The 9,223-nt window shown below is 40.9% G+C and overlaps 2 protein-coding genes and 1 pseudogene across 2 annotated transcripts; all 3 read right to left on the reverse strand.

Annotated features, from left to right (window-relative positions):
* Positions 1-10: 10 nt before the first annotated feature.
* LOC138135220 (beta-galactosidase-1-like protein 2) lies at positions 11-2,424 on the reverse strand. The gene has a single exon (XM_069053901.1). The coding sequence runs from the start codon at positions 2,064-2,066 to the stop codon at positions 102-104; it is 1,965 nt and encodes a 654-aa protein (XP_068910002.1). The 5' UTR covers positions 2,067-2,424; the 3' UTR covers positions 11-101.
* Positions 2,425-2,730: 306 nt separating this feature from the next.
* On the reverse strand, positions 2,731-4,926 carry LOC138135221 (beta-galactosidase-1-like protein 2 pseudogene; annotated as a pseudogene).
* Positions 4,927-6,943: 2,017 nt separating this feature from the next.
* On the reverse strand, positions 6,944-9,022 carry mRpS30 (mitochondrial ribosomal protein S30). The gene is made up of 4 exons (XM_069052727.1): positions 8,484-9,022; positions 8,294-8,432; positions 7,932-8,229; positions 6,944-7,761 (listed from the first exon to the last, which is right to left on the reverse strand). The coding sequence occupies exons 1-4, from the start codon at positions 8,912-8,914 to the stop codon at positions 6,995-6,997; spliced, it is 1,635 nt and encodes a 544-aa protein (XP_068908828.1). The 5' UTR covers positions 8,915-9,022; the 3' UTR covers positions 6,944-6,994.
* Positions 9,023-9,223: the final 201 nt, after the last annotated feature.

Genomic DNA, 9,223 nt, shown 5'->3' on the forward strand with positions numbered 1-9,223 from the left:
ACACATCAAATGACTTAAACTAGTCTTTTAATAACATTGTCTTAAAAATAAACGTATACAAAATTATTTACTTCAATTTGGTACCAGAAAGAGATTTTGACCTAACCCCTGCGATTCTTCAACGTCTTGTATATCGGTTTGTCGGAAAAGTAGACATGTCTCGCTGCTGCAAAATGATCAAACACCACAATGGTGTTGTTTCCTTTTGTGAGAAAAGGTCCTGGAAGGTACAAAGTTTGTTGCGGTCCAATCCGTGCGTACCGCCCCAAAACAAACCCGTTGACAATCACGATCCCTTTGTGCCAGTTTTGCATGTTGACGTATGTGTCTTCGACTACGTCCACGTAAAAATTAGCTTTGTAGAGAGCGGGTCCAACAGCCCACCTCTCCAACGGAAGATGCCAACGACTCAAAGAGTTTGTCCAAGACTTTTTAAACTCGAGAGGAATGATGTGCCAGTCGTGCAGCTCGACGCCGTTCAGGAAAACTCCACCTTGCCACAACCCCTTGAACTGATTGAACTGGTCCATGTAGCCGAAGTTGTTTCGGCCCCAATTCTCCACCATCAGGTCTAAAGTAGCTCCGGTTAGATTCTGAGTCGTCAGAGTTATGGTGGAATCTTTGCGTCTCCAGTAGCCGAAACCGTCCAAGTCTTTGGGTTTGGTCAAGGGTTTGTTTAAAAGATAACCGTCTACTAAAACGACGATACTGTCACAGACACGTCCAGTAATTTTCAAAGTGGCGTTCGCCGATATATTTAGATTTTCTTTTCGATAGAGTACGTAACCGTAACTCTGACCTGACAAGTTGTTCATTGGTAGAAGCTCCATTGAGAGAACGTCAGGACTTTGAAACGTCACAGGAACACTCCTGATAAGATCGTTCAACAGCAACTGACCCGTCACGGAAATTGTTGGGTATTTCCTCCGACTTGTTATTGTAGGAGCTTGCGGTGTCCTCGTCTGGATTTTATTATACTTCTTTATGAGATCCTTGACAATTACATATTTGACAGTATAATCTCCATTTTCGGTCAAAGGCGAATCATAATCGTAACTAGTTGTATCTGGTTGATAACCTGAATTGTCAGTAGCATCGTTGTTTAGATTTGCACCATTCAAGAACCCCCAACTGGTACCACCGTGGAACATGTACATATTGACCGAAGCTGGGTACTTCAAGATCCTATCCAAAACATCATAAAAGTCGTTGTTGTCTCTGGTGTGGTGCACTTCTGACCAATGGTCAAACCACCCAGTCCAAAACTCCATAGCCATCGAGGGTTTGTTCCTTTGTAACTCTTTCAATCTGTCAAACTCTGCTTCGGGACCACCCGCGAAATTAGCAGTTTGGAGAAAGTACTCCGGTATAGTACCGACACTACCGTGCCCCGTCGGACTATCCGAAGTGACAAGCAACTCCACGATCCCGTTATTCAGCATAAGTTGGCGAAGCTGCTTCAGATAGTTCTTGTCCGGTACGAATTTCCCTTCCTGTTCGGTACTCCCGTACTCGTTCTCCACTTGGAACGCCACGATTGGTCCGCCTCGCGTAAACTGGAATATCGCCAACAAAGACAACAACATGTTGAAGTACCTGCTCACAAACTTCATATAAACCGGATCGGACGTTCTCAATTTGATATCCTTCTGTCTGAGCAACCAACTGGGAAACCCCCCGAATTCCCACTCGGAGCAGATGTACGGTCCCGGTCGGACAATCGCAAACAAGTCTTCTTCCTGTGCGGTCTTGAGGAACTTCTGTACGTCTAAAAAGTCCGTCATCTCGGATCCTCCGCTCCCGAAATCGAAGAAACCGTTAGAGGGCTCGTGCAGATTCCACGGGATGTAGGTCTCCACGGTGTTCAAACCTGCGGCTCGCATTTTGCGCAAACGGTCCCTCCAGTACTCTTTGGGGACGCGGAAATAATGCATGGCCCCGCTGTATATGGTGATGTTGCGATTATTCAAAGTGAAGTAAGATTGAGCCGCTGAGAGGCCAGAAGTGATGCCGCCACTGGTGTAGTAGTCGTAAAGAGTCGGTAAAGGCACTTGTGACACCGCCATTGTGAGCTTGTTACACGCCTATTAAACTATCACACACTGATGGACCAATTGTTCGTTAAAATGGTACTGGCTTCTTTACAAATGCAATTTTGTTGACGTCGCCACTGTAATTACTGTTGGGAGTGCTTAATGGTTTAATCTGTTCGTATCGAGGGCATGTCACAATTCAGAGAAAATATAATTTTGTTTTTATTTACATGCGTACAATTCTCTTATCACTTTTATTAATATCACAACTGAACTGCAGTACACATAATAATTAGGTTTAAATTTTGATTGGATAATGGTCAAGGACGCACGAGCGTCTTTTGACCAAAGTAATGTCAGACACTTTCATTTTTGACATTGATTCATTTAAATTCCATGGGGAGGCATTCATTATTGTTACTTCCTCTGCTGGACAGTTGATTGTGGTTAATACAATTAACCACCATCAACAATCACAAAGTGACAAACAATAAAACGCTATATTATTTTCCACACGTTTGTCTATGGAATTTAATAAAAATTCCGTTTAACGATATGCAATAGATGAAAAACATCTGAATAAATTATGACAATCGGTACATAACCCTAGTTGATATGTCGTAATCTTCATTTTAAAAAATGCAGTGAATAACGACCGAAACAATTACTTTTATCGACGTGGCGATAATAAAACAAATTGTTACGTGCAAATGGTTTATTTGTCGATAGATTACATAAATTACACTTTATGGCAGTGTTTTAAAAACTGGATTTTTAGAGAATATTACTGACGTACTAGGTCTAAAATGTTCAAAAATAAGGAGCGTATTTGATCCTTTCTTCAGTAGCGGCGCTGGCAAATAGGCCGTCTGCTGTGGTCCAAGCTTGCAATACCTTGCCAAAACAAATCCGTTCACGATTACAACCCCTTTGTCCCACTCTCGCATATCCATGAAGGTATCGACTGGCTCGTCGATTGTGAGGGTGCTCTTGTACAACACCGGTCCCACAGTATTCCCCACCGGTCGCCAATTCGTCAATGACTGGGTCCAGCTCTTTTTGAACTCGAGCGGTACAATCTTCCAATTCTCTAAAACGGTGTCGTTGATCAAAACGTTGCCTTGCCAGAGACCTTTGTGTTGGTTGAATTGTTTCAATTTGCCGTAATTGCTGCGGCCCCAGTTCTCCACGAGTAGGTCTAAAGTGGCCTTCGTGTAAGCTTTGTCACCGAGACTTAGAGTCGCGTCTTTCGCTCTCCAATATCCGAAACCGTTTAGATCGTCTTGGGTGGACAAGATTTTCGACTTGAGCTCACCGTTAATCAGGACTAGGACTGTGTCACAGACGTGGCCTTCGATCTTGAGAATCGAGTTTGGGGCAATGTCCAGATTCTCCAGTCTATAAGTTATGTACCCGTAGCTCTGTCCCGAGTTGTTGTTGATATCGAGCATCTCCATCGGGAGTAGTTTCTTCGACGTGACGCTGTAGCTTGCCTGTTTGATCAAGTCGTCGAGAGTCAACATTTCCTCCACTTGGGTCGAGGGATGTGCAATCCTTTTCACCAGATCTGGCTGCTTTGGAAGCTTTGTCACGACTGTACTGTGCTTCTGAATGAGTTCCTTAACTTTGAAGTACTTTTCAGTATAATCTCCAGCTTCCGAGAGAGGGGCGTCATAATCATAACTAGTAGTATCCGGTTGGTATCCACTATTATCTGTAGTTTCAAAACCTTTGATGTTTGCACCGTTCAAGAACCCCCAATTGGTTCCCCCATGAAACATGTACATGTTCACAGACGAATTGAACGACAGAATTTCTTCCAAAACTTGACCAAAAGCTTCAGTACTCCTTGTGTGATGCTTTTCAGTCCAGTGGTCAAACCAACCTGTCCAGTACTCCATAACCATCAATGGCTTGTTCGGTTGGTAGTTTTTCAGCAGGGCCAGTTCATAAACAGGTCGGTCCTGGAAGTTTGCCGTAGCTAAGACACCCGGCACGGTCCCAAAAAACCCATTCGAGGGAGTATCTGACGTAAACAACAACTCCACAACTCCATTCTCCTTCAAAATTTCTTTTAGAATCTCCAAATAGCGTGTATCGATTGGTTCGTTGTCAACTTTGGTATTTCCATATTCGTTTTCAATTTGAAAAGCGATAATAGACCCTCCTTTGGTGAACTGCAAGACTGACAAAATCGTCAGCAGAGCTTTAAAATATCTAGTCACATAGCTGACAAACATGGGGTCTGACGTTCTCACTTTGGTGTTGGAACGCAAGAGCCAACTCGGTAGACCCCCGAATTCCCATTCGGCACAAATGTACGGTCCTGGGCGCACTATAGTGACCAGATCTTCTTCTTGTGCGATTTTCAAAAATTTTTCCACGTCGAGAAACTCGCTGTATTCGGTGGAACCACCGCCCCAATCGAAGGTCCCAGCTTCGGGTTCGTGTAAATTCCAAGGAATGTATGTCTCCACGGCGTTCAGGCCGGCTGAACGCATTTTGCGCAGGCGGTCGCGCCAGTACTGTGGAGGAACTCGGAAGTAGTGCAAAGCGCCACTGTACAGCGTTATGTTCTTGGTGTTTAGGGTGAAAAACGGTTGATTTGCTGTTAATCCCTCAGATATGCCACCTGCAGTGTAGTACTCGTACAAAGTCGGTGGGGACGACATCTTCGTTCAAAAAATTGAACAAAACACCGTTCACTAAAAAACTGGTTTGGTTACGTACCTATTTTTGTTCACATTTACACTGCGCTCAAAACAGTTCGGTGGTGTCAATTTAAGGCCACCAAATCGCGAAATTTGACAATTTGCATCTTGTTACTGATATGAATACGACAGACATTAAAACTGAATGCAAATCAGAGCTGATGTCCTCTATGATGCAAATTAAACAAATTTTGATGCGCGGCCTCAATGCGCACATGTGCCCTTCTTAAACTTACTTATCAGTGGCGTACTCGAAGGCAAGGCTATAACTAATAAATACGTACATATTCTGCGTGTGTCCCTTAATTTGGGATTATTAGGTACTATGTCCACTTTATGGTGTAGGTCTTTCAAAATTGCGTGGCGTGAGTTTTCTTTAGTGGAACACGTAATTGAGATTAAAACGCTGACAAATATTAAAAATATTACAGCATTTTACTATTAATTACCTTATTTAATTTTTTGTGGCAACAGCCTTCGGATTGGTTTTTGACAAAATAAAAAGAAATTCAAAAACTGGTTGTCACTGCGTCTGTCAAATACAGTGTTATTGAAATGCGTTAAGAAAATTTAAACGGTTATAGAACTCATCAAAACAAATTTCTTTGGTCATTGTTCACTTTAACTAGATACTTCTGGAATTTTCGTGTTTTTTTTGGCTAGACAGCCTCAGGGCGTCCTCCTAGATCGTTTCCCACCATTCAAACCTTGTGCAAATGAATTTTCCTTACCCTTTAGTTATACTAAGACATTGGCGTGACCTTGAAATACAACAAGAGGAAAAAAAGGTTTGAATGGTGGGAAACGATCTAGGAGGACGCTCTGAGGCTGTCTAGCTAGAAAAAACGGGAAAATTCAAGAAGTAGTTAAAGTGAACAATTACCATTTCTTTTCTATTTACCAGTTTTTCAAAAACTCAAATTTATTTTCACCGTATTCCGTGTCATCGAGTCGTTTATGGATGGTAAGGTGAAAGAACAATGGCTTCGTATGAAAAAGGTTAACGCAAAAAAGTAAATACCTTACGGCAAAAACCCAGGAGGATAGGTCTTGGAAAAACTGACACAATTTAGTCACGTCCTTCACCTGCATGCGGCCGTGTTTACGATTTATTAGAAAGTGAATTTTCCGTAATTACCGTTAAAAATGGTGCAGTAGGTACATGAACCCGGAGTTCAGACGGGCATGCTTTCTGAAATGCTGAGGCGTTTGTTCATGGAGAGATTTTCCGGTCGCCAAATTTCCTGTGCATGTGCCTTTGTGAATGCTGTCCAGCTTTTAAGGGATTATGGTACCTACTTTTAGTCCTGTCAATAGGCTACTTTTAGGCCGTTCAATATCTCGCCGTGTCTTGGACTTGGGGCCTGAAACTCTGCAAGAGGTTGAGGAAGAACCGAATGTTAGTTGCCGACGACTTGCATTGCGAATGGGCGTTTCCAGTTTTACTATTTGTAAAACGCTGCACGAACAGGGATTACATCCTTATCAACTTCAACGCGTCCAACACTTAAAATCAGAAGATCCACCATGGTCCATGTCGAATTGCATTTTGTCAATGGCTTCGTAATGGACCAGCTTTATGGCCAGCTCGTCCACCGGACTTAAACCCTTGCGACTTTTTTTATAGGGTCATTTAAAACAGATTGTGTATGAAACTTCAGGTAACACCGTCGAAGAATTACCTAACTATTCGTGTGAATAATGCTGTCGAGTCAAGCTTCTGTGGCTCGAAGGGCACAAGAATGCATCAATAACGGAGGGCGTTATTTCGAACAATTAATTTAAAGGTTAATGCTCTTGATCAAGTGTGGTGCGTAACTTCAATGTCACTCTCACTTACTACGAATCAAGAATTGGTTTTTGCTTGACAATCTAAGTTTTTATCTTCTTTCACTTTTAATGTACGCGCGTAGACTTGGCGGGTACAGGAATTTACGATCAAACTAATTACGTAAAATTGTATCTGGGTTTAGAAAGATTTTTCGAAAAAATGGTAAATAGAAAAGAGATTTGTTTTGATGAGTTCTATCACCGTTTAAATTTGCTGAACGCATTTCAATAACATACTGTATAGCTCAAAGTTCCCAACCATATGAGCCACAAAAGCACTAGGAGATAACTGCTAAACTTGCTTTTTATCTTTCTTTTTTTCATGAACTCTCTTATTTATGGACATAACAAAAATAAAACAAAAACCAGTATGTTTTATTCGTTTATTATTTTGAATAAAAACTATCGGTCTAATTTAGTTTAAGGGAAATATTCTTTAGCGTATCGACCTTTCCATCTGGGCAACTCTGGTCTGTGAGCCCTTGGTATGTACTTGGGTAGGCGATCATCCAACGTCCTATCAGAGGGCTTAATTTTAAATTCAAATGGTCTCGACTTCTTGTCCATGAATCGCGTCTTGTGATCGATCTTATAAATCTTTTCCCAGGAGTACATTTCATATTCCAATCTCCACCTCGGCCGATTCGACATCAAAAACTTATACTCTCGCTCGAGCCATGCTCTTTTATCATCATCTTCGTAATCGGCGGACACTTGTTCTTCTTTGCTTAAATACGGCTTCATGTTGATGCCTAATCGTTCCTCAGGAACGTTGGCGTACAATTTCAACAGATTTTGCAGAACTTCGTCGTTGAATCCGACCAGTTTACCGTCTTTCACCTCTTCAAAAAGTTTTAATTCAGGAGTCGCCCAACACACGTTGCGCTTGGGGTTTTCATTGACGTGTTTAGAATGGTTTACTATTGTGTTCAATTGATAGACGAAGAATGACCAAATTTGGCCGTTCGTGATTATAGATTGTGTTACTAGAGGGTAGGTGATGTCATTAAAGGTGGTGAATCCTAAAAAGTTTGCCTGAGCGTTCAACCAACCAAAGGACGCCAAAATGCCTTGGCGATCAAGAGCCTCTTGGTCTTCATTTGGATCGTTGTAATGACGCGTCAAGATGTGGCCGCGGCGGTGGTATGACATAAGACCGAATTCATTTGGGTCGCCGGGCCAAAAACCTAAAAATTAATACAAACATGATTGGTAGTAGTCAACACATTAAAAATGAGAGCGCCCTCTACTGGACGACAAATTGGTAAACATAACTGACAACTAAAATGAGTTAAGACTCTACTAGAGCACTATGACAAATACTTTACACTCTTTGTTGTTTATTTCAATCAATTACCTGGTACATTAGCTATATGTTTATGCTGATTTTTTGTACCAACAGTTCTTGGGTCTAGATTGAAAAATGGTACAATTAGATCAGGATTTTCAGCATCACTTGCTGACAATATTGGTTGCAAAGGTTTGTTTGACCGTAATGCAACATTTGCTGACCCAATATAATTCATTAATCTATTTGTAGGTTCATCTATTTTATCTTTTTGCCATTCAGTTCCTCTTCTGTATCTTTTGATGTTTTCAGGTGGGTTCATTCCTCCAGCATACCAAAATGATTCAATTCTCGAATCTACATCTACCTATAACAAAAAGTCATCATTAGCGCATCTCTCTTCCTTTATATTTTAACATCTTTATTCCTACTTGTGCATCACATAAGTGGGGGTGTGTTTTATTCATATTATTGATTATTATTCGATTTATTTGTTTGCACAATGTTCTACTGAACAAATTTTCAGCTTCCACTGCTTCCAGTTCATCTTCTCTCAGGTCAAACTTTTGTCTGCAATTATGCAATTTTAAATTATACAATACTAAATGTGACACAACTTACTGATATCGATCCAATTCAACTAAAATAACGTCTTCAATTTCAGATTTTACGTTATTTACTGCATTTGTAACATCAATCGCTTTATAAAAATCGGGGAGGTTTTGATCCTTTATTAAATGCGTCCGCGTAACGTGCTGAATTAAAGGTAAACTATTATACGGGATATAATCCTCCTGCAGTATGTAACTCTTAAAACCGTAGTATTTGGGCATGTTCAGTTTAATTTGTTTCTCTTCGACTGTCTTAACAGTTTTAATTTCTTCATGCACTGCTTCTTTTTTCCTTTCAAGTTTCTTTTCCGGGGACATATCGAGGATCGGGGGATATTGAGGTGTAGCCGTGTATTCATCTTCTTTCGGTAAAACTGCCGAAAAATATCGACATTCGACAAAGCGATGAACAATTCGTTTATTTAATCTCAGCGCTGACATGGTCTTCGAAAGGTTTTTACAGGATTTTCATTTTAATTTAGCCCAACATAACCTCACTTACACACACGACCGTCAGGTTAGATGAAACATGAAGTCGTTCCGGCCACTGAACGTCTAGTCCAAATTTTCGCGAAAATTTAAAATATGCCTTTTGACTAAACAAACACGATATTTAGTCGAATAATACCGTGCGTATTTCAATGATGCTACACTCGACTGGCTTGGTGCCTGTAAAAAAAATTTAGTGAATGGGATAAAAACTGGATAAAATGAAAAATTATGGTTTATTAAAGGAGTCAGTTTAAATGC

Source organism: Tenebrio molitor, chromosome 7, assembly GCF_963966145.1.
Source record: "Tenebrio molitor chromosome 7, icTenMoli1.1, whole genome shotgun sequence".
NCBI lineage: Eukaryota > Metazoa > Arthropoda > Insecta > Coleoptera > Tenebrionidae > Tenebrio > Tenebrio molitor.

Excerpts from the sequence above, each read along its gene's own strand:
- LOC138135220 (XM_069053901.1), bottom strand. The coding sequence starts at position 2,066 with ATGGCGGTGTCACAAGTGCCTTTACCGACTCTTTACGACTACTACACC.
- mRpS30 (XM_069052727.1), bottom strand. The coding sequence starts at position 8,914 with ATGTCAGCGCTGAGATTAAATAAACGAATTGTTCATCGCTTTGTCGAA. Across the intron at positions 8,433-8,483 it reads GTTGAATTGGATCGATATCA|ACAAAAGTTTGACCTGAGAG; the intron begins GTAAGTTGTGTC and ends GCATAATTGCAG. Across the intron at positions 7,762-7,931 it reads ACATATAGCTAATGTACCAG|GTTTTTGGCCCGGCGACCCA; the intron begins GTAATTGATTGA and ends ATTAATTTTTAG.